Source organism: Stegostoma tigrinum, chromosome 1 (genome assembly GCF_030684315.1).
Source record: "Stegostoma tigrinum isolate sSteTig4 chromosome 1, sSteTig4.hap1, whole genome shotgun sequence".
NCBI lineage: Eukaryota > Metazoa > Chordata > Chondrichthyes > Orectolobiformes > Stegostomatidae > Stegostoma > Stegostoma tigrinum.
Window position 1 is genome coordinate 98,494,537 of NC_081354.1, and position 25,780 is coordinate 98,520,316.

The following is a 25,780-nucleotide window of genomic DNA, read 5'->3' on the forward strand; positions in this document are numbered from 1 at the left end:
ATGATGTTGCGTTGGACAGTTGGCTTTCAGCCTATGCAATATAGAGGTCCGTCCTCCAGACTACCACCGCCTTGCCTTCATCAGCGGGTTTGATAGTGAAGAAGGGATTGGTGCAGAGACAGTAGAGTGAAGCATGTTCAGGGTGGGGGGGGGGGGGGGAAAGAGAGGTTGGATTGGGTTGAGGGTGTTGGATAAATCAAGACCGTCAATGCCACGTTGGCAGTTAGCAATGAAGTCCAGGGTGGCCAAGAGCCCACCAGGAGGTGTCCAAGAGGAGGAGGAACGTTGGAGGTGGGAGAAGGGGACCCTGAAGGTCGTTGGGAGTCTTTTAATCAAAGAAGGCTGTAATTGGTTCTTGATTCTCGACCCTTGACTTCGCCTATGGAGTTATAAAAGAGATTCTTCAAATTGAATATGTACTTTCTGCTTTTTGGAGTTCCTACCGTTTAATGGTTAGTTATTAACTAAATGTTTCAGTACAAGTTTCCAGTAAAACAATAAAACAGTTCTTTGAAATCAAGTTAAGTGTTTTCCATTAAAAGTTGCCATTCAAATTTAACCAAAACAAGATACTAGAAACAAAATGACCTTCATGTTTTTAGGCAGCATCATTCTTACAGTAAAATGAAGAAACATTTGTCTCAGAAATTTATAGAAAATCATGTTAAGATAGTCTAGAGGTTTGTTCAATATCAGTCACACCATTTTGACTAATAGATAGAAACCTTTACACAAACTGAAAATTCTCTTTTCCAGCACGAACCTAAACTACACTCTGAAACAGAAGAATTCTGAGATTTCAGGTGAGAGTTCATGACTTGAACAGCTGACCCTTGCAGAAATAAGTTACTTTAAAAATAATTCAACTACAGGTTTAAAAAAAATGAAGCAGCATTAATTTGACATGTCTGGGAGAGCTGTTAAATTTGGGGGACCGAAATACAAAATAAACGGCTGGTAATGTTTTCTTAAGATACTGACACAATCAAAATGGTTTCATTTTCATAATTCAGCACCCATTCCTGTACCGGTAAATTGTAAGGTACATTTGATTTGTGCATTACACTTTGGAAACAAAGCACAGAACTGAGCACATTCAAACAGGAATTCACATCTGTTTTCAAATGCTTCAATAGAAACCAATATTGTGGATTATAATTTCACATTATAATGGTTGAAAAGTATGACTTGTTACCATATTTTCCAGAAAGTTTGATCCTCAAGATACACAATTATTTCGGTTAAAAAGAAAGTGGCCAAAGTCAATGACTCCTCACCTGTCTTTTTAAAATATTATGGCACTATGAATACAACACTGGTTTATTGGCATTGTCTTTAATTTAGAATCCACTGATTAAAAAATTACAAGTTTGTTATAAATTACAAAAGTAAATGAACTTGGACACCTCAAATGTAATTTGAGCAAATGATCCATGTATCATTAATTACTCTATTGAAGGATTTTAATAAACTGGAGATATCTCTTTGATACGAGGAAAATAATAACTGGTTATAACCAGCAGTGGGTGCAGATTATCCCATATTGATTGCTAGTAAGTGATTGTTTAATGCATTTCTACTCCTCTCTCAATCTATTTAACTCATTGTAGATTGAATACTGTTACAAAGTAATTTTGTTTCAAATAAGCTGGGTCTTCAAACAGTGGGAGAGAAAGTATGATTTTACATTTTCCTCAAGTATGATCATATATGATTGTTCTATCATTCTACATATCAAATGAACAACAGTAACCTGAACCACCACCACCAGCAGACATTTTAGCATTTCTCCAACTTCATTCTCTCGCTAAGGTTTTGATCCATCAGATTGAACATGGTTGATGTGGTGGTAATTCAATCACAAGGATCATCACAGCTAGGTTCAACAAATTCAACATCTATACACATGAAATTCCTTTAGCGAGTTCAAAATAAAAACATGCTCTTTCTTCACTTATAACAAATGTATCCAAATTTCTTGCCTAAATCAGTTATTGCAAACAGATCAAAGGGTGAACTTGGGACTTGAAAAGCTGATATTTAAAAAACGTGTGCAGGAGGTGTAATCAAAATGGAGGACAGAATTGGACACATCGTTGACTCCTGAAATATATAAAAGCGTCTAAGCAGAAAATAAGGTGCTGTCTCTTCAACGCCATGGCACTTTCCTATCCAATCATAGTTATAACACTTCTCTTTTTTTCCTTCCTTGTCACTGTCCAAGGCCCCAGAGACACCTTCCAGATGAAACAGAGACAACAGGAACTGCAGATGCTGCAGAATCCGAGAAAACAAAGTGTAGGGCTGGATGAACACTGCAGGCCGAGCAGCATCTTAGGAGAAGAAAAGCTGATGTTTCGGGAAGGGTCGAGGACCGAAAGGTCAGCTTTTCTGCTCCTAAGATGCTGCTTGACCTGCTGTGTTCATCCAGCTCTACACTTTGTTATTCCAGATGAAGCACCTTTCTTCTTGTACTTCAATCTAGTCTACTGTATTCACATCTGACAATGCAGCCTGCTCGACATTGGTATGGCCACATGCAAACTGGGAGACCACTTCGTAAAACACATCTGCTCCGTCCACGAGAATGACCCTTACCTTCTGGTTGTTTGACACTTCTATACATCATCTTGCTTGCTTTTGTTTTGCACTTACCACTTTTAGCAAAGTCTAGTGCAAGCTGGAGGTACAGCACCTCATTTTCCAATTAGGTACTTTATAGGTTTCAGGACTCAACAACTTAAGATGACAAACTCTGTCCTCCATCTACTCCCATTTCAGAGTTATGGACTTTCTCAGAACTAATCAATTTTCTGCCATTAACACCTACTATCTGTCTATATTACATCTCTACCACCATTAGCACACCTTTTGCATCTTGCTCTAGGATATCTTTACCATCTATCCTACTGAATCCTCTCTGCCCCTTTCAATAGCACAAACCCATGATATTTCCCTCACTTCTGGAGAGTCCTATTCAACTTGAAATAAGTCTGTTTCCCTCTCCATGAATGTTGCTAGATCTGCTGCATTTCTCCAGTACTTCATTTTCATTTCAAATCTCCAGGATTTGCAGTATTTTGCTTTTATTTTGTTAATCTGTCTGGCTCAGACAGGTCATATCGAGCCATCAATATAACTGAGTACCACATGTGGTAGTACCAACACTTCCCGTAAAAACTGATATTTTAAACTTGTGTCTGAAGCAGTTCAACAGAAAGTTTAAAAAAAATCATAAACGTGAAATAAAAGTAAACTATATGTAACACACAATCTGGCACCATGCTAATATGAATCTTACGATATTGGACTATGTTTGAAATAAGCTCTCTCCCAGTTGAATATTACAAGTTGACAGCACCTACTGAACAGTGTTGGCACTGGAAACGCATAGAAGGAGGTAGTGCATCCTCATGACAAAGATATTGTATAATTTTAAAAAAGTAATACATTTGCAATATATGTTGGCACGAAGATAAATTATACTGACCTCAGAATACCAGAACATTTAATTTAAGCATACTGATAAACTTGAAAAGGGGTCTGGAATGTACTGCATCATACAAGAAATCAATAAAAATATTCAAGTAGTTTGCAAGTGTAACTGTTACAAAAGGATTGTTGGATAGAGACCTGTAAGAAGTATGGATAAGATCCACCGTCATTAAAAACTTAAAGGAACAACCAAAACAAATGTTTTCGTTAGTAATGCTCAACCAGCTTACCCAAACTCCACACCCCTCTCATCCCATAACCGCTTCAATGCTGACACAACTACAAGTTAATGGTTTAGCTCTATTAGGGCCACAAACATCTGATTTGGTTGGTCCTGTTTGTGTTATGTTATGGTCCAGTGCCAGATGTGCATGTATCTCACTGTCGCTATGCAAGTTAAATGAAAAAAAAATCATCTGCAGTGTCCTCAGTTGGGTAAAAATCAACTATTCTGTCGGAATGCTGAGCCAGCATTCAATGTTGTTTTTGTAAAAGGAAAATGACTTCATTAGTTTCAAATATATACTTTTGAATTTGTTTAAGTGCTACAATTAACTAACTGTTCAACTGTAAGTTCAATATTCTATTTTTACTACTTAAGAAAATATCAGTAAAATATGAGTAAACTAAGAATTTTGAGAGTTATTCAGGCCACAATCAATGATTTGGTCATTGGTTTCTTGACTGAATCGCAAGATATGAAGAAAGTTAATCCACTGGTGGAGCAGGGGGATCTTGTCTTGGATTCTGGAAAATAAATTGAACTGTATTATTTACAAAACTCCAGCAATATTGGCTTATTTGACTATTTTAAAAGTATATACTGTTAAATGGTTCCAAATGGATATATAATCCGACAGCAAAATGTTGCAATATGAAAAAGTGGAATTAATATTCTTTATAATATCACTAGAATGCTGCAGGGCAAATAAATAGAAAACATTTGACAAGTGCTCCTAAATACCATTACAAATTTAGATTTTTGCAGTAACGTGCAACTTGATTTAATTCCGACAAAACAGTTGCAGCAGTACTGAATCAATGAAACAAGACTAATTTACAGGTCATTAAAACACACAGAAACAAGAATGTGAGCAACATGGTGGATTAAAATGCATGTTTTAAAAAAGGTGAGCTCTGACAGTGGTGGCACTTAGCAGCACTGGCCCAATTTAATTATACAAAAGAATCTTGCCCCTGTAAAAATGACTAAATTTAGGTAAAAGTGTATATAGGGACTACAGTAGTTTCCTTTGTTCATACAACGAAGAAATAGAGAGAAGAAAGACTTGCATTTATAAAAGAGCCTTCCACAACCAGAGGATGAGCCTAAACTTTTTTTTTTGACAATGAAATACATTTTGCCAGGGCTGTTGTTCAAGTAAAGTGGTAGCCGATTCTAACAGCACAATCTCCTGTAGCGATGTAATGCTATCCAGATAATCTGTTTACGTGATATTGATTGGGAGATAAATATTGCCCAAACTGTGTCGTGGGATCATCGGGGTTCAAGTGAAAGCAAAGAAGGTGTCTTAGTTTAATATGTTATCAGAACCTCTGACAGTGCTAAATCCTAAGTACTCTCTGGAATGTTCTAAATTTTTGTCCTCAAATCCTTGAAATAACAACTTTCAGACTGAAATGTGAATGTTCGTGGAAATTGATCAGAATGAGTATTAAGTAGGAGCAGCACTTGAATGAAACTTTAAATTTTTCCAGTATGCCCAAGCATCATAATTGTGGATTTTGCTTGCTCCCTCCCAGCTGGTACACTGCACCTCAAATTCTGGAACCTATTGTGAGGCATCAACGTCAATTACGTTTCATACAAATAGTTAACACTCTACTGGAAGTTTTAAATGACACAAATGGATTGTTTTTCATCCCCCTCAGACAGTTGAGTGTCTTTGGAATTCCCTTCCTCAAAACAGTGGATGCAAAGTATTTAAATATCTTTTAAGGCAGAGGTTGGTAGATATTTGATTCCCAGGAGCTTGAAAGATTATTTGAGACATGCAGGAATGTAAAGTTCAAATCAGCAACCATGTTATTGAATGGCAGAGCAGGCTGATAGGACCGAGTGGTCTACTCTTGTTCATCTATGGTAATATACAAATACCTTGCAGAATTTGTGGTTGCTGCTTCCTTCAGACCTCAGACTGGATGTGAACAAATTCCCAGACACATCTTGCCAAAGAAATCTTAATTCAACAATAACCAGTCTTTTTATTTCCCTGCAGTTTCAGAAATACTGCCATTGGAACAACTTAGATCATGAAACACTGGGTACATCCAGACAAATGTGGTGTCACACATAAGATGCAGCTGTGAATTTAGGTAATTTGTATGTCATTTATGTAGAACAAATAAAAGGTAACTTTGTGAAAAGTAATCTGAACCAACTTACATTCTGTGGGCCATGTGATTTTCCACCTGTTTGATATCCTCTCAGACTAGCAGGTCTCATCAAGAATAAAACAAGGGCAATAATCACCCAAGCCATAATAATCATAGACAATGTTATTCCACTATCATTGGAAGCATTTGGTCCAGGCACTATAGAATCAGAACAGATTAAATTACTGTACTATCAGAAATAATGGGAGAATTTGAGAGTTTATTCATCTATTTGGACGCAACAGACTTTACACCAAACTCACTATTTCTACACATTTAAGGCAAAAAACATAGATAACAAAGTGTGGAGCTGGATGAACACAGCAGGCCAAGCAGCATCTTAGGAACACAAACGCTGATGTTTCAGGCTTAGACCCCTCATCAGAAAAGGGGAATGGGGAGAGGATTCTGAAATAAATAGGGAGAGAGGGGGAGACGGATCAAAGATTGATAGAGGAGAAGACAGGTAGAGAGGAGAGTATGGGTGCGGAGGTAGGGAGGGGATAGGTCTGTCTGGGGAGGATGGACAGTTCAAGGGGGCGGGATGAGGTTAGTAGGTAGGAAATGGAGGTGCGGCTTGAGGTGGGAGGAGGGAATAGGTGGAAGTAAGAACAGGTTAGGGAGGTGGGGATGAGCTGGGCTGGTTTTGGATGCAATGGGGGGGGAGGGGAGATTTTGAAGCTGGTGAAATCCACATTGATACCATTGGGCTGCAGGGTTCCCAAGCGGAATATGAGTTGCTGTTCCTGCAACCTACGGGTGGCATCATTGTGGCACTGCAGGAGGCCCAGGATGGACATGTCATCTAAAGAATTGGAGGGGGAGTTGAAATGGTTTGCAACTGGGAGGTGTAGTTGTTCATTGCGAACCGAGCGTAGGTGTTCTGCAAAGCAGTCCCCAAGCCTCCGCTTGGCTTCCTCTACATTGGGAAAATTAGTTCTTCCAACTATTACCTTTATTACAAACAGATAAAAATTAGTTTGGCCTCCTTTGTATGCATATCAGTAAGTGCTAAGTATTTAGGATTTATTTTTACTGTCTCACTCCCATAAAATTCTAATGACCAAATAGTGCAAAAAAACTGCATTTCATACTGGGAGCCCACTGTGAACAACACCTAAAATTGCTGGCACAAGTCATTTAAATATGAATGAAAAAAAGGCATAAATACTGAAATATGAAAGAAAATAATAAATGTGAGATGATTCACTTTGGGAAGAATAATAGGAAGGCAGAATACTGGGTCAATGGAAAGATTCTTTGTAGTGTGGATGTGCAGAGGGATCTTGGTGTCCATGTACGTAGATCCTTGAAAATTGCCACCTAGGTTGATAGTGCTGTTAAGAAGGCATACGGTGTGTTAGGTTTTATTGGTAGAGGGATTGAGTTCCGGAGCCGTGATGTCATGCTGCAACTGTACAAAACGCTAGTGCGGCCTCACTTGGAATATTGCGTGCAGTTCTGGTCGCCCCATTACAGGAAGGATGTGGAAGCATTGGAAAAGGTGCAGAGGAGATTTACCAGGATGTTGCCTGATCTGGAGCGAAGGTCTTATGAAGATAGGCTGAGGGACTTACAAGGTGATCAGAGGATTAGATAGGGTGGACAGTGAGAGTCTTTTTTCCTAGGATGATGATGTCGGTTTGTACGAGGGGGCATAACTGCAAATTGAGGGGTGATAGATTTAAGACAGATGTCAGAGGCAGGTTCTTTACTCAGAGTGGTAAGGGCATGGAATACCCTGCCTGCTCTCTTTACCCTGGGGGTATTCATTGAGCTAGGGAAGTTCACATGTGCTGAAGGCCAGTGGCATTGAGCACCTGTGGCAGGATCAGTTGGGGAAAGAGCTCACCAGAATACATGACCTGAGATGAAGGTGTCTTGGCCTAAACATGAGAAGGTAAGAGAGCCCCATCATTATTGCTGAAAGTGTGGACTTGGAGAGATGTACTTTCAGCCTCTCTTCCTATATAGTCTGACCATTCTATGGTCCAAACTGGAGAATCAGATCACCTCCAGGGATGTTATTCTCAGAACTGCTGATGCTGAAGTCCGAGAAAACACAGTGTAGAGCTGGATGAACACAGCAGGCCAGGTAGCATCAGAGGAGCAGGTCAGCTGACATTTTGGGTCAGGTCCCTTCTTCAGAAAGGGGGGAGGGGAAAGGGGCCCTGAAATAAATGGGCAGGGGGGTTGGGCTGAAGGTGTCAGAGGAGACTGACAGGGTGAGAGGCCTCTTTGACCTGTCCGTCTTTTCTCCTGCCTGTCCACTCCTCCCACCTCACCTGACCAATCTCCACCACTACCTACCTGCTATCACCATCCCACCTACCTTCTTCAGCCCAACACCCCCCCACTTTAATTTCAGAGCACCTTTCCCCTCCCCCATTTATGAAGAAGGTACCCGACCCGAAACGTCAGCTTTCCTGCTCCTCTGATGCTGCCTGGCCTGCTGTGTTCATCCAGCTCTACACTGTGTTTTGACAAGAAAGTAGAGTTGAGTTCACAATTTGGCATGACCTTATCAAACACCACAGCAGGTTGATGAACCAACAAACAATAAAGAAACTGCCATGCACTCCTTTGTTACTTGGCCAGTAGAAATGATTGGTTTCACAATTCCCTAACTATCAAGGAGATAACCCAAAAATTTAAGTGTCTGGATTTCAAGGAACAAACAGAAATACAACTGCTTTCCAAGGTCTGTCTTCTTTAATTTGCTGAAATTCCTTGAATCCTGCCTCTTTGACCAAGCTGTTGGCACTAAGTAAATGTCTCAAGTCACTTCATTGCTGCAACATTGCTCTCTTTACCCTGGATTTAGATAAAGGAGAGGTCTTGCATTTTGATAACATGAACAAAGGCAACCAAATTTCTATTACGCATATTGGCATTTCACAAAATTATCGATAGATCAATTTAAATTAAAAGAAGAACTTACATTCTTGCAGACACTCATTGTCTGTGCAATAGGATTGTGACTGTCGCAGCTGAAATTCAAGAGAAAACAACAAAAGATAAAGGATTGCAGACTTGTAAACCACAAATTTGAGCGTTAATGACTTGACTATTTACTGTCTTTTCTAATACAAAGAGGTTTGCTTCTAGTTTTTCTTCAGAAACAAATCATTGTGCCAATTATAAGACGCATGCCAATGATTCTTAATGTTTTCCAGCCCAGTCAGGGTCTTATGAAATAGTATTCAAAGGAGGGGGCAAGAGGAAAACAAACACCTCACACAGCAGTCAAGGTGCACCATCACCCCCCCATTCCCCAAAAACAATTAGTACAAAAATAGATTAGAAAAATCCCAGAAAGCCAAGTTAAGAAACTGACAAATTAATTGAGAGGAAACCTGCCCCTCCTCCACCTAATAGAAATGAATACCAGAAGCCATGTCTCTAAGATCTCTACCTGCAAAAGAAATTTGAACTTTTATAAATGGCAGGTAAAATTAGGTGTTCAATTGAGTTTGTTGGATTTCTCTAACTCTAAGCATGTAGAAAATGATGTATATTACAAATGCAATCAAAAAGCATGGAGATTAACACAGTTACACTCATCTGTATTGAGAGGATAGAAAGGTAGATTGGCATTGCTTGGATTTAACATTGTGCCAACCTAACTCAGATTCTGTTAAATATCAGTACAGAAATCAATGCTTCTGCTATATTTATTTACCCAGGTTCACAGAGGAAAAAGGATTGCTCTTAGTTGTGGTTAGCCAGGCCCGCAGTTCCAATGCTAAAACTAGCAATAATGCCCAAGAATGAGAGAATGAATCAGGTGGTCTCACTTCTGGTTTTTACTCAATCATATCTTGCAAGGGAAATGAATGAGAAGGCTTGGTCTCGTGCTGTGATGCTCTCCATGTTTATGGACTCCATTGATAATGCTCAATTTCATAAAAAAGGGCCAGGTATCAAAGGACAGCCCATAGAAATCATACTCAAGCAAGATTCTGGACCTTTTGAGGAGGACGACGATTCTAAAAAGGAGAGAGGTTAGCTTAAGACACATTGCCATGGCCAGCCAGCATTGTGGTAAGGGCACAATAAAACTTCTTAAAGGAATATAATTGCTACTTTTTTTCAAAATTCAGTTATGGAATGTGAGTGTCATTGTCTGGGCCAGTGTTTATTACTCATTTGAGTTTGGCAAGGGATTTGAGCCGTCTTCTTGAACCACTGTAGCCTACTTGGTGTAATCACACCCACAATATTGTTCGAGAGAGTGTTCCAGGATTCTGACTGTTACAATGAAGGAAAAAGTGATAAATTTCCAAGTCAGTATGGCGAGTGGCGGAGGCATATTTTCAAGTGGTGCATTCCCATGTATCTGTTGCTCATTTCCTCCTGGGCTGTAGTGGTAATGGGATGGAAAGATGTTGCCTAGGAGTCCTGGTGAATTTCTGCATAGTATCTTGTAGATAGTACACTGCTATTACTATGTGATGAAGAGGGATTGAATTTGGTGCTAGTCAAGCAAGCTGCTATGTCCTGGATGGTGTTAAGCTTCTTAAGTGTTGTTGGAACTGCAGTAACCTAGGCAAGTAGGAATTTTCAATTACATTCCTGACTTTCACAAATGTTTCTTGCCACTTATCAGCCCATTTATGGATGTTTCCAAATGTGGCAAGTCATGGACAATGACCTGCTTCAGTATCTGAGTCTTAGCAAATGGTGCTGAACATCGTCCTGTCATTATCTTCGCTAAATCATCAGGTGTTTGCTCATGGACAAAGCAGCTGAAAAGATCTCAGAGGAACTCCTGTTGTGATGTCCTGGAGATGAGATGGCTGACCTCCAAACAACCACAATGATCTTCCTTTGTCTGAAGAGCAGAAAATGTTTCCTGACTCTTATTGACTTCAGCTTTGCTAGGGCTCCTCGATGTCACACTTGGTCAAATGTGGCCTTGACATGAACAGCACCTACTGTCAACTCTCCTCCATTCAGATCTTTGGTCCATTTCTGAACCACGGCTAGATTGAAGTCAGGTAAAGAATGATCCCAGCAGAACCCAAACTGAGCAGTGACCAGGCAATTACCAAGTAAGTGTTGTTTGATGGTACTGTTGATGACTCTTTCCATAATTTTATGAGGTGGTGGTTATTGGCCAGGTTAAATGTTTTCCTTTGTGTCTCCAGGATATCTGTGCAATTTTTTACATTATCAGATAGATGCTGACATTCCAGTACAACAATAACAACTTGATTGGGAGTGTGACAATTTCTGCAGCACAAGTCTTCAGTACTATTGCCAGAATGTTTTCAGGGTGTGTAGTTTGCAGTATCTCATGCCTTCAGATGTTTCTCAATACCATTTGGAGGGAATCTATTTGGCTAAAGATTGGCTTTTGACATATCAGGGACAATTGGAGGATGTCCAAAAAGTCTGTGCCCCAAGAGTTGCTTCAACCTCATCTTTTACACTGACATGCTTGTCTCCACCATTCTTGAGGATGGGGATATTTGTGGATAGTTTCTCCTCCAGTAAGTTGTTTAATTGTCCATCATTCGTGAATGGAAACAGTAAGATTGCAAAAAGAATTTCTGAAGCATTAGTTGTGAAATCACTTCATCCAGTTCATTTACTTGCTGTTTATTCTGTTACACATGCAAGTAGGCTACAGTTGTAGCTTCACAAGCCTGTCACCTCGCACGCCTTCCTGCATTTTCCATTGAATCAACATTGATCCCCATCTTGGCCATAACGGTACAGGTAGGAGGCATTTTATGGCTATGAGGTTGCAGATTGTGCTGGAGTACAATTCTGCTTCGGCTGATAGCCCATAATATCTCATGGATGCCCAGCCTTGAGTTGCTGCATCTGTTCTAAATGATTCCATTTAGCAGAGGTAACATAAGATGGAAGGTATATTTCCCTAAAGGAAAATCACCTGCAAAGATGGATCAATTTTCCCTGAAATAGCTGTGTTTCTGGTACCGTCCTAATGCCCAAAGTCCAAATGATGTCAAACTGCTTGACTAGCATCCAATCTTGTATGGGGTGCAGCTGTACATTGGGATGATCACCATTGTCACATGACAAACTCTGTTCCTTGCTAATTATTCTTCACCCAAACGCAACAAAACTAGTCACAACTGGTCACCTTTCGGCTTCCACATCCTCAATTGCAAAGACCATCAATTCCACCTCCACAACATGAACCTTCCATGTCCATTCAGTTTTTACATGTGCCTTGTCATTTCCAGCTTGGAACACTCCAGTACTTCTGATGCTTTCACCGCCCCTCACATCTTTTACAGTCTCCAACATGCGCAAATTTGATTTACACATCCCATTCCGTAGGCAGTCCAGATTGAACATTATACTTTCCCCCACTAACCCACGTTGTTTCCCCAAGCCCAAACATTAAAATTTAAAGAAAGAAAGACCAAGCACAGGTGTGGCCCAGTGACATACAGTTGGCTAGCAATTATCTGTGGAGTCTACAATATTAATTCTGGACCTTACGAAGTCTCATGATATTAGCTTAAGCATGAACAAGACTTTCCTGTTATCACATACAACATTCCCACCAACACCACCCACACCCCTTTCCCTTGACTCAATCAGTTCTCACTTAAAAGTCACTTTCAAGATGCCCCAAGAATGGCATGGGCAAAGATTGAGCTCAGAATAGGATTTCAGTAGTCCAACCTGGTAGTGATCTGAAGGAAGCTAGGAAGGGAACCAACAAGAGAGGACAAAACCTATACAACCTTTTCCTTACCAACCTCCTGGACACACAGGCACCTGTCCCTAACAGCACTAGTAGAGTGACCATTGTACAGCTCATTTAAGAGGGTGTTTTGATTAAAGATACTGACTTGCTGTAATTCTTTACCACAGAAAACTTTTGACACTGGGTCGTTAAGTATATTCAAGGCTGAGATAGACTTTTCTAACCATTATGGAAATCAAGAGTAATGGGAAACGGCAGGAAAGAGGAAGGTGATCGGATCTAAAAATTAGGGCCAGACCATTGGAGAGAGATGTTGGAAGCACTTCCACACACAAAGGTTCGTAAAAGTTTGGAACTTTCTTCCACACATGACAGTTGATGGTAGATCAGTTATTCATTTTAAATCTGAAATAGATAAACTTTGTTAAGCAAAGCTATTAAAGGATATGGGCCAAAATGCAGGTGCATAGAGGTAGGCCACAGATCACCAAATGATCTCACTGATTAGTGGAACTGGCTTGAGAGATTGAATGGCCTACTCCTGTTCCTATATAAAGCAGGCATGATCTCCTTGAATTGCAAATTGGATTCAATGGAAGGAGGCCATTTGGCTTGTCTTATGGCCTTGTACTATGCAACTATTCATCAAGGCTTCTGCAGTAACACCTTTTAAATCCACAACCTTTACCTCTAGGAAGACAAGCACATTGGAACACCACCTGCAAGTTTCCTCTAAGCTACACAATTGACTTGGGACAATTTTTGTTCTTTCACTGTTGCTGAATCCAATACTGGAACCATATTAGATAAATTGCAACAATTCAGTGAGACAGCTCACCACCTCAGAGGGCAATTAGGAATGGATAAGTGGCACCTTGCCGCTGTTACCCACAATCCATGCAAGAATAAATCAAATTTAACACTGTATAGAGTGAACAACAAATCAATTTCTTTTAAGAGACAGTAGGAACAGCAGATGCTGGAGAATCTGAGATAACAAGGTGTAGAGCTGGATGAACACAGCAGGTCAAGCAGCATCAGAGGATCAGGAAGGCTGACGTTAGGCCCAAAACATCGGCCTTTCTGCGCTCATCCAGCTCTACACCTTGTTATCTCAGATTCTTTTAATGCATTTTATGCCATTCCTTTAATTTCAACACAATGCCTGAGGGGTTCTACACAATTTGCAGTCCCCTGCTGCATTGAAGCGCTGGACAATGGCCTTTCCCAAGTCAGCATTTATCCTGTCAGTAGTAATCCTAAATTTGCAGGATGAGCCAAAGTAAGAAAACAAACATATTAAGCCTGTTCTATTGAAAGGTCAAACGTTTGGATGATGTCTTAAATTCTTCTGTGTTTTCCAGAGAGAGAGAGATGTGTATTTACATTATGTTGTAATTGGTGACAGAGTCTAGGTTATGTCTGATTTAAAAGTAATGCAGTTCACTAGACATGTGATGTACTATTTGTCAGCAAAATAAAGCTGTTGATCATGTGCTGTGCAAATATCACATGGTTGACTAAACGACAAAAGCTGCAAGGAATCGGGCTTATACGGGCAGCCTGAACAAGTTGGTCCGAGGTCAAGGTTCTTTTAAAACCGAGAGATAAGCGTCTATCCAGAGAAAACAAGCAGCTGTTTAAATGAGTGAAAGATTAACTACACATGCAAGATGTTACATATGTGATGTTTGCTGGACAGTGTTGAAGACTAATCACACAGGTTGCTTCTATGGAACAGGAGCGTAAGAAAGCATGCCTCAGAGCAGGAGCGTTCTGATCTGTGACTGGAATTTCAGACAGTGGGCTGTTTACATGTTTTGGTCAGATCCTCAGACAAGCCCACAAAATCTGAAGTGACCCAGTTTATAAGTATTGCACAGGTAAATTTCTGATGTATTACAATTTTTGAAGTATTTTTGTAATGTACCTTGCTTTGATATATCCTGTTGTTAGAACTGCCTTGGGTTATTGATACCTGGAGTAAACCTGATGGATCAGGTGAAGTCGAAGTGAAATCTTACAAAGCCTGTGCCCCAAATGGTGCTGTGTCCCTCAGCACATCACCCTAGTCCTTCCAATGTGCCAGACTGCAACACTTTGTCTTTGAACACTGAGGTTTGGCACTGTCCCACACAGAAAGCAATTAGTTGAATGATTAGTGAATCAACCTTTTGATGGGACAAGTACCAAAAACCCCATTGTGATGCCTAAAATTTACTTGGTGGATGGGTAAAGTTAAAGAACTTTAAACTTAGCAGTTTTACATTTCTAAACTTGGGAAACAGAATGGTAATTTCAGCCAATGGCTGGCCATCATTTATTGCCTGAGAAGATGGTGGTGAGCTGCCTTTTTGATCCCCTGCAATCCACCTGCTGAGGGTTGACCTACGATGCCATTAGGGAGGGTACTCCAGGATTTTGGCACAGTGACACTGAAGAAATGGTGATATATTTTGAAGTCAGGATGGTGAGTGGCTTGGAAGGGATCTGCTGCCCATGTCCTTCTAGATTGAAGTGGTCATGGGTTTGGAAGGTGCTGCTTGAGGAGCTTTGGCAAATTTGTGCAGTGCATCTTGTAGGTAGTACACAGTGCTGCTACTGAGCATCAGTGGAGTGAGCAGATGCTTGTAGTACAAATCAAGCAGGCTGCTTTGTCCTGGATGGTGTCAAGTTTCTCGAGTGTTGATGGAGCTGCACTTATCCAGACAAGTGGGGAGTATTCCATCACAGTTCTAACTTGTCTTCTAGACGGTGCACAGGCTTTGGGGATTTTATGCATTGCAGTATTGCTAGCCTCTGACCTGCTCTTGTAGCCGTTGTGTTGATGTGGTGACTCCAGATGAATTTCTGATCAATGGTAACCCCCCAGGTTGTTGGCAGTGAGAGATTCAGTGATGATAATACCATTGAATGTCAAGGGCAATGGTTAGATTCTAACTGTTGATGACCATAGCCTAACATTTGTGTGGTATGAATTTATTTGCCACTTGTCAGCCCAAGCCTGTATACTGTCCAGATTTTGTTGCGTTAGAATGTGGAATGCTCTAGTATCTGAAAGGTCATGAGTGGTGATGAACATTGTGCAGTCATCATTGAACAACCCCGTTTCTAGGGTCTCGGTTAGCACTGCTGCCTCAGTGCCAGTGGCCCAGGTTTGATTCTAGCCTCGGGCGACTGTATGTGGAGTTTGCACATTCTCCCCTTGTCTGTGTGGGTTTACTCCAGGTGGTCCAGTTTCCTCCCACAGTCCAAGGATGTGCAGGTTAGTTGGATTGGCCATGCTACATTTCCCATAGTGTCCATGAATATGCAGGTTAGGTGGATAAACCATGGGAAAATGCAGGGTACAGGGATAGGGCAGGGTGGCGAGGACTCAATGTGCCATAATGGCCTGATTCCACACTATCGGGATTCTATAATCGTCTGATGGAGGGAAGGTCATTGATGAAGCAGCTGAAGATGGTTGGGCCTAAGAGACAACCCTGGAGAAATGTGTGCAGAGATGTCCTGAAGCTGATATGACTGGCCTCCAACAACCACAACCATATTCCTATGCCTCAGGTATGACATGAACCACTGGACAGTTTGTCCCCTGGTACCCAAATGATTTCAGTTTTGCTAGGGCTCCTTGATGCCACAGTCAGTTGAATACTGCCTTGATGTCAAAGGCTGTCATTCTCACTTTACCTCAATGAAAATAAAAAATACGCAATGTTGTGTCTATAAAGTAAAAATGCTACAACCTACAGTAATAGATCATTATGAAGTCCGTTTGCAGAATAGTACTTTACCAAACTATATGTTTGTAGGAAGTTGTGCTTAATCTACAGCTCCTCTGGTGAAAGTGATGACCATTACAATCGCAGTTTTAAGTAGATGGATACTTACAAGGTACATGATAAAAGGTAATAGCTTGTTTGGACAATCCATTTCTTCAGTTTAAGTAATGCTTCCGAGTTCTTTGCTGAAATCTTTTAAATAACATTAGCTAAATGCCTCAGCAGCCATATCTTGAGTATTCTCAATACCTTATAATCAAACTCATCTTGTACATGTTCAAAGCACAGTAAAATTTTGACATTTTTCCATAGAAAGGATTTGAAATGTATTTTTTTAAACAGGTGCCATTTAAAAATACTTGCAGATGGTTTTTAAAAAGGCCAATGATGCCATAAATTAGCTAAATCTGCATTAAAAGCCAACCTATCCACAAAAATCAAAAAGGAAGTAATCAGCAGCTTCCAGAACTACCAACAAAAACTGAATATCCCCTCCAGTTGCGCTTTAAAAAGAGACAGTGCAATAATTGGCGCATAATGAGGTCTTCAAGCAGAACCCAATAAGGGAGACAGTTCAGGAACCACAAGCAAACAAAGTCTCAAAGTTGGCAGTTAAGACGTAACAACGCTACAAGGAAGATAAAACAGGTTATAGCAGGGACACAAAATTCTGTCCTAGGCTGTAAACAGAAAACCCTCTCTAATAAGTGAGACAATCCAATACAATGGCTAAGGAAATGCTTCATATTAATTTGTGTGGCATGGAACACTGAAGAGGAGGAAACAGCAAAATATTTCTCTCTGCTGGGAAAACCAGTCAATGGTGCGAGAATTTAACACAAATGCATGATAAACTTCTGCAAATGACATCACAGTGATGAGGGGTATCAAAGCAGTGTCACTGCTTAGAAAGCTCACCATTGTATCAGACTATTTGCACATTAACAGAGAAACAGAAAATTGTAGGAGGCAATTTGGCTCTTTCCAGTCTGCTCTACCTTTCAATATGATCATGGTTGATCGTCCAGTTCATACAGTATGGAAACAGACCCTTGAGACCAACTTGTCCATGCCAAACAGGTTTCCCAAATTAAACTCGTCCCATTTGCTTGCTTTTGGCCCATAACGTTCTAAACCTTTCCTATTCATATCAGTCTAAATGTTGTAATTGTACCTGCCTCTACCATTTCCTCTGACAGTTCATACACATACCACCTTCTCCGTGTGAAACTGCTGCCCCTCAGGTCTCTTATAAATCTTTCCCCTTTCACCTTAAATCTATGCACTCTAGCTTTGGATTCTCCTACCCTAGGGGAAAGGCCTTGCCTATTCATCTTATCTATGCTCCTCATGATTTCATAAACCTGTACCAAGGTCATCAACCTCTTACGGTCCAGTGAAAGAAGTCCCAGCCTATCCAGCCTCTCCTTATAACTCGAACCTTCCAGTCTCGGTATCATCCTTGTAAAACGTTTTTGCACCCTTTCCAAGTTTAATAACATCCTTCCTATAGCACAGCAATCAGAACTGTAACGAGTACTCCAAAGCAGCCTTGTTGTCCTATACAACTCCTATTGTTAATGCTCTGATCAATGAAAGCAAGTGCCTTCTTCACCACCCTGTCTACCAGTGACACCACTTTCAAGAAACTATGTATCTGCATTCCTAGATCTGTCTGTTCAACAACACTCCCCGATGCTCACCATTAACTGTGTGCAAGTCCTGCCCTAGTTTATAGAACATAGAACATAGAACAGTACAGCACAGAACAGGCCCTTCAGCCCACAATGTTGTGCCGACCATTGATCCTCATGTATGCACCCTCAAATTTCTGTGACCATATACATGTCCAGCAGTCTCTTAAATGACCCCAATGACCTTGCTTCCACAACTGCTGCTGGCAACGCATTCCATGCTCTCACAACTCTCTGCGTAAAGAACCTGCCTCTGACATCCCCTCTATACTTTCCTCCAACCAGCTTAAAACTATGACCCCTCGTGCTAGCCACTTCTGCCCTGGGAAATAGTCTCTGGCTATCAACTCTATCTATGCCTCTCATTATCTTGTATACCTCAATTAGGTCCCCTCTCCTCCTCCTTTTCTCCAATGAAAAGAGACCGAGCTCAGTCAACCTCTCTTCATAAGATAAGCCCTCCAGTCCAGGCAGCATCCTGGTAAACCTCCTCTGAACCCTCTCCAAAGCATCCACATCTTTCCTATAACAGGGCGCCCAGAACTGGACGCAGTATTCCAAGTGCGGTCTAACCAAAGTTTTATAGAGCTGCAACAAGATCTCACGACTCTTAAACTCAATCCCCCTGTTAATGAAAGCCAAAACACCATATGCTTTCTTAACAACCCTGTCCACTTGGGTGGCCATTTTAAGGGATCTATGTATCTGCACACCAAGATCCCTCTGTTCCTCCATGCTGCCAAGAATCCTATCCTTAATCCTGTACTCAGCTTTCAAATTCGACCTTCCCAAATGCATCACCTCGCATTTATCCAGGTTGAACTCCATCTGCACCTCTCAGCCCATCTCTGCATCCTGTCAATGTCCCGCTGCAGCCAACAACAGCCCTCTACATTGTCAACGACACCTCCGACCTTTGTGTCGTCTGCAAACTTGATGACCCATCCTTCAATCCCCTCATCCAAGTCATTAATAAAAATTACAAACAGTAGAGGCCCAAGGACAGAGCCCTGTGGAACCCCACTCACCACTGACTTCCAGGCAGAATATTTTCCTTTACTAATCAGAGAGGGTATCACAGCTACAGAAGCTTCCATTGTCGAGGAAGATCTGCCTACTGAGTCAGTATGGGTGGAAATTAGGAACAGCAAGGGAGTAGTCACCTCGTTAGGGGTTTACTACAGGCCCCCCAATAGCAGCAGGGAGATTGAAGAAAGCATAGGTCGACAGATTTTGGAAAAGTGTGCACACAGTAGGGTTGTTGTAATGGGTGACTTTAACTTTCCTAATATTGATTGGAACCTCCTTCGAGCAGAAGATTTGAATGGAGCTGTTTTTGTAAGGTGTGTTCAGGAGGGTTTCCTAACGCAATACGTTGACAGGCCGACGAGGGGAAGAGGCCATGCTAGACTTGGTGCTCGGAAACGAGCCGGGGCAGGTATCAGATCTTGTGGTGGGAGAGCATTTTGGTGATAGTGACCATAACTGCCTCACATTCTACATAGCTATGGAGAAGGAGAGGATTAGGCAAAATGGGAGGATATTTAATTGGGGAAGAGGAAACTATGATGCGATTAGACATGAGTTAGGAAGCATGGACTGGGAGCAGTTGTTCCATGGTAAGGGAACTATAGACATGTGGAGACTGTTTAAGGAACAGTTGTTGGGAGTGATGAGTAAATATGTCCCTCTGAGACAGGCAAGAAGGGGTAAGATAAAGGAACCTTGGATGACGAGAGCGGTGGAGCTTCTTGTGAAAAGGAAGAAGGTAGCTTACATAAGGTGGAGGAAGCTAGGGTCAAGTTCAGCTAGAGAGGATTACATGCAGGCAAGGAAGGAGCTCAAAAATGGTCTGAGGAGAGCCAGGAGGGGGCACGAGAAAGGCTTGGCAGAAGGAATCCGGGAAAACACAAAGGCATTTTACACTTACGTGAGGAATAAGAGAATGATCAAAGAAAGAGTAGGGCCGATCAGGGATAGCATAGGGAACTTGTGTGTGGAGCCTGAGGAGGTAGGGGAAGCCCTAAATGAGTTTTTTGCTTGTCTTTATGAAAGAAACGAACTTTGTAGTGAATGAAACCTTTGAAGAGCAGGTGTGCATGCTGGAATGGATAGAGATAGAGGAAGCTGATGTGCTGAAAATTTTGTCAAACATTAAGATTGACAAGTCGCCAGGCCCGGACCAGATTTGTCCTCGGCTGCTTTGGAAAGCGAGAAATGCAATTGCTTCGCCACTTGCGAAGATCTTTGCATCCTCGCTCTCCACTGGAGTCGTACCTGAGGACTGGAGAGAGGCAAATGTAATTCCTCTCTTCAAGAAAGGAAATAGGGAAATCCCCGGCAATTATAGACCGGTAAGTCTCACGTCTGTCGTCTGCAAGGTGTTAGAAAGGATTCTGAGGGATAAGATTTATGACCATCTGGAAGAGCATGGCTTGATCAAATACAGTCAACTCGGCTTTGTGAGGGGTAGGTCATGCCTTACAAACCTTATTGAGTTTTTTGAGGATGTGACTAGAAAAGTTGATGAGGGTCGAGCTGTGGATGTGGTGTATATGGACTTCAGTAAGGCATTTGATAAGGTTCCCCATGGTAGGCTCATTCAGAAGGTCAGGAGGAATGGGATACAGGGGAACTTAGCTGCTTGGATACAGAATTGGCTGGCCAACAGAAGACAGCGAGTGGTAGTAGAATTATCTTACCAAAATGCAACAACTCACATTACTCTTAGATAATCTTCACTGTCCACTGTGCAACTCAGTACCTTGTCTCTACTATTTCCCCATAACCTTTGATCCTTTTAGCCCTGAGCACCACATCCAACTCCTTGAAAACATCCCAATATTTTGAACTTGTTTCTATGGCAGAGAATTCCAAAACACACTGAACAAATTTCTCATCACCTCAGCTCTGAATGGCCTACCTATATTGTTAGACTGTGACCCTGATTCTGGACTTCCTAAACGTCAGGAACATTCATCCTGGTGTTTACCCTATCTAGTTTTGTTAAAACTTTAAGATTTCAATGAGATCCATCCTCATTCTTCAAAGCGCCAGTATATACAGTCCTAACCCATTTATATTCAGTTAATGAGTGAATAAAGTGCAGCTGATCATAACAGTTGCTCTCTAACGTTCACTTTACTGTGAAATTAAGCAGCCTGATGGTTTACAGCAACCACGGGTTCACCTCACTTTATGTGCCAGAAAGTTGAAGAAATAAGCATGTAGCACACAAGCAGCTAGTTCAAACTGCGAGGGGCTGCCACACCTCCAATGCATGTTTTGTCGGAGTCAACTGCCATAGAAGCAAGATTTTAAACTGCTTAAGGGAGTAACTGATTGACAACCTGAAAGAGGTGTGCTAGCTAGTTAAACGTTTAACACAAATTTAGCAGAATATTTGTTGAATAACCATAGCAATAGGATAAAAAAATAACATTTTTACATGAATTTTTGAATGTATTTGAAAAGAAAAAGTGTCTCAAGGGCTACTTAGAAAAATTCAGTTTGGTAAAAGAAAACATAGGAGCATAGTTATAAAGTTGATTTAAGGATAACAGAATTAGAGAAATTTAATGTGGTTAAGTGTGACCTACTACTTTGCAGATAAGGGTACAGAGGATGAGAGCAATGGCAGATGAAAGGAACTGAAGCACAGATTTGCCACAATCCAAATTAACAAAGGGCTGAAAAATCTTTTTTTGTTATGTGAGAAGAAACATACCAAAGGAACGGCAGTGAAAGATGTGGATGATGATGTACAGGGTTCAACCAAACAAAATAATCTGGAAGTGTAAGTAAGTAGCTAAACAAAGTAATGAAGAAGGTCAAAGCACATAAAAAAAAAGGAATTTTTGCTGCAAGATTAAGTAATAAGAATTTAATGAGGTAATGATAAATTTAGTAACAATAATCTTGAAAAGGATATCAGTTAATTTGACTAGGATGTGCCCAGGATAGAAAATCATAGCTGGAAGAAAAAATATTGAAATTCTAAAACTACTTCCAGAGTGGAAGGGATAAAGGAAAAAACAGTTAATTAAGTCTTTTAAAATTCTGAACCGTTTTGATAATCTTACTCTAGTTATTGATTCCCCAGTCAGAGAGATTTTGGTTCCTCACTTCTGGTCAATAACACCGAAAGGATAAGAGCAAAGCATTCAAAACACAGTCTATTTCCTGTGGCAGCAGTCTAAGGCACAGACTATTGCGTCACATAGGAAAGAAACTGGAGAACCATTTTAAAGCAGTCGAATGTCCAAGTTATGGAGAGAAAATTAGATTAACTTTAGTCAAAAAAAATGAGATTAGCTTTGCAGTAGCAGCCTCCACTTCTTTTAGAACATTAGAAAAAGAATAGTTTTGAAAGATTAAGTCACATATCATGTCAGGTTTAGTGTGATCTGTCCTTTATCTATACTAACCTTCGTTCATTGTATTGTGAAGTTGTTATAAACAATTTCTACTTTGTCATTCAATAAACTCGACATTTGAAAGAAAAATCACTCCATTCTTAACTGCACAGCATGTAATGGATAAAACTGTCAATCACATTGGGAAAACATTACTGGAAAAGGTTCCACAAACTTTTATCCTGCAATACGTGGCTTTTGTTACCTCACATCTGTTACAGAATAAACTTGTTATTATGTACCACCTACAACATTCTGGTCTGTTTGGTCAGCTTACCTCAATAGATCACTAGCTTTTCTTAAACAAAAGAGGACTGTGGGGAGAACAGGGGAAAAAAAATTGTCAGCAATACCTTGTCAAAGGATCATTTTACACGTTTCTTGATTTACTAATAAAATGAATGTACTAGCCTGAACCCCAAACATGGTCAAAAATGCTTCTGTCTTTCAGTTACTTGAAGAGGTTAGATGCAATATTGAATAAGAGTAGGCCTTTCATTTCCTTGCTCCAGGATTCAGTAGATTCGTGGTTGATCTAAATCCCAACTCCATCCTCCAACCTAGACTCCATATCCTTTAGTATTCTCAGCATAAATCCAGTAAGTATGGATTTTGAATTATTGAGCTAGTATTTACTGCTGTCTGTGGGGAAAGAGCTCCATACATCTTCTATCCTTTCTCCAACAGGTTTTCCAACTTCTCTGAATGTTCCAGCTCTGACAAGGTTGTGTCCTTTTTACCTAGAATTCCTCAATAGGGAAAACCTTTCAACTTATTCCATCAATTCCTTTCAGATCTCAAATTAAATTCCAACCTGAACCTTCTATTATAATAAGAAGCCTGGTTTACGTCAATCCTTTTCAATTTTATGATTTTTCATTCTATTTTCTCAAATAATGGGAGAGAAATTTGCAAATTTCGAAAGTGAACGGACAGTTTTGGAGGGACACTGTTATAATATGGCTTGGGGTTCAGGTCGCATCCTGGTTAACCTGCACTGCATTCCTTCTAAGGCCAATGCATATCTCCATCTATTCCCATTTATGTTTACTGTGTGACTAATCCTTGCATTAATTAACTTGGTGGGATGTTTCTGTGTCATAACTCTGACACTCTAATCCCTGGGCTGGAAGCCATCAAGTCCTGTTTATGCACTCCATGTTCCCATTTGTGAATTATGTATCTCATGGGCTTGATTAACCAGTAAGTTTAACTGTTGCCTGCCAACATCAATGATCTATGTACGCCTCTCTCCAGATATCTCAACTCCAGCATTCCTGACGGAACTGTGCCCTCTCAAATTATATTGTCTCTCAAGAAAGCAAACCAAACACCGTTTTCCTTCCCTTGAGACATGGAATTAAAGTTTGGTTAGACTACTTTCAACAGTACGGTCTGCAGCTCTGGTCACTATATTATGAAAAGAGTATGGAGATACCAGAGAGGATGCACAGAAGATTTATAAGCAAGATATCAAAAGAGTTGTGGGTTGGCACTTCAGGAAAGAATAGACAGGCAGGTCTTCTCTCTCACAAAGAAGTTTGAGTGGTGACCTAATAAAGATCATAAAAATAATGAAAAGGTTTCGTTGGTGGAGATGCAGAGCAAATGAGTTCGGTTTTACAGAGAAGTTGCAGCCTTGACTGCCAGTTGGTGTGCCAATGAGAGATACACTTTTCTTCCTTGGACAGGACCATTATATTAGGTGCCACTAGATATTTTTCCAGGGTCACGGACTCCAGGATGCCAAGATTCCGTCTAATTAAGTGACTTTCCCATTTCAAACACAGAATGGCTGTGACGTTTCACCCAAACATCTTTTTTCCACCAATATCAAATAGTCACTGTGAAATCTAACGGGGAATTAAGAATGCAGAATTTCACAGGACAATGTGCTTGAAAAGAACAATACAGATGCATTTTTAAGGAATTAGACAAACATACGAGAGAATGGAATGGATGGTTATAATGGTAGATTTAGATGTGAAACACCAACTTGTGCGGGTTGGGTAGATTGGTCCATTTCTATGGTATATAGATCAGTAATGTCATCATTATTCTTATAAAAATGCATCACATTTCTGCATTAAAACTCATCTGCAACTTGTCTACCCATTCCATCATCCTGCCTATTTCCTCTTGAAGTTTAACCACTTTCCTCAGTTTACAAAACACTCAAGTTGTTTCAGTCATAAGTTTGACACTGTGCTCTGTACACCCAAGACTAGGTCATTAAAACATATCCAGAAAAGTAATCCCTACTGCAGTCCCTGGAGAACACCTCTACACGCCTGCCTCTAGACCAAAAAGATATCATTCACCACAACTCTCATTTCCTATCAGGTGGCCAATCTTGTAACAATATGGTTCCCGTCCCTTTTTGTTCTGTACTATATCAAATATATCACTTCAATCAACCCTTAAAAAGCCCAAATTAGTTGGATGCTACTTCCCCTTAGCAATCTTTCAGTTAATCCATGTTTGTAAGAATGACTGTTATTGCTATTTGTACCACGAAATACTTTCTCATCACCCACATCAACGTGACTGGCTTGTAGTTATAGAGCTTTTTCATTGACACTTTTCAAAAATAACATGTTACATTTGCAATTCACCAATTCTCTAGCACTACCACTATATCTTGTGAGGAACAGATGTTCTGAAGAAGGATCGCTGAATTTGAAACATTAACTCTGATTTCTCTCCACAGATGCTGCTAGACCTGCTGAGCCTTTCCAGCAATTTATTTTTATTTGTGTTTGTTGTTGTTGTAAATCCCATATTCTCATTAATCTTTAGCATTCATAAGCTTATAGAAGGCTTTTGGATTTCTATTTTTAAAAATTGTACCTGCCAGTTTCTTCTTACATTCTCTCTTTGCTTCTTTTTCACTTATCCTTTGAACTTTCTATATTCAACCTGGTTATCAATGATTTTAACTCCTGGACTTCTGATATTTACACACACTTTCTGCTTCAATTCACTCCCTACCTTTCATAATCCAGGGAGCTCTGTATTTATTTGTCCCACCTTCCCTACTGTGAGCATTTACCTCAACTGAACATAATTTTTCTTTTCTTTAAAAGGTAATTACTTATTCAGTTTTTACCTGCTAATCTTTGATTCCAATTTACCTGGGTCAAACAAGCAATAGCATGATCTTATATGGATTACTTGTAACTTTGGGAGAGAAGTTCATGAGAAGATAATACATTGTGTGTATTAAGCACTGTTTTATCTGCAGAATGAGACAAGTAACTGAAACACAGAATTAACTCTACCCTGACTGGGTTCCTTTCTTCTCTC

The 25,780-nt window shown here is 40.4% G+C and overlaps 1 protein-coding gene and 1 long non-coding RNA gene across 2 annotated transcripts in view; one reads left to right on the top strand and one right to left on the bottom strand.

The window, feature by feature from the left end:
- Positions 1-5,861, top strand: part of LOC125452481 (uncharacterized) — a 23,398-nt gene extending 17,537 nt beyond the window's left edge. Inside the window, exons 2-3 of the long non-coding RNA XR_007247556.1 lie at positions 757-803; positions 5,736-5,861. This is a non-coding gene — a long non-coding RNA (uncharacterized LOC125452481). The remainder of the gene's footprint in view (positions 1-756; positions 804-5,735) is intronic.
- smim14 (small integral membrane protein 14) overlaps positions 4,128-25,780 on the bottom strand; it is a 35,957-nt gene continuing 14,304 nt past the window's right edge. The window contains exons 3-5 of the mRNA XM_048530944.2: positions 8,834-8,882; positions 5,903-6,051; positions 4,128-4,242 (exon numbers count right to left, since the gene is read on the bottom strand). Coding sequence (XP_048386901.1) covers positions 4,204-4,242; positions 5,903-6,051; positions 8,834-8,882 — 237 coding nt within the window. The 3' untranslated portion in view covers positions 4,128-4,203. The remainder of the gene's footprint in view (positions 4,243-5,902; positions 6,052-8,833; positions 8,883-25,780) is intronic.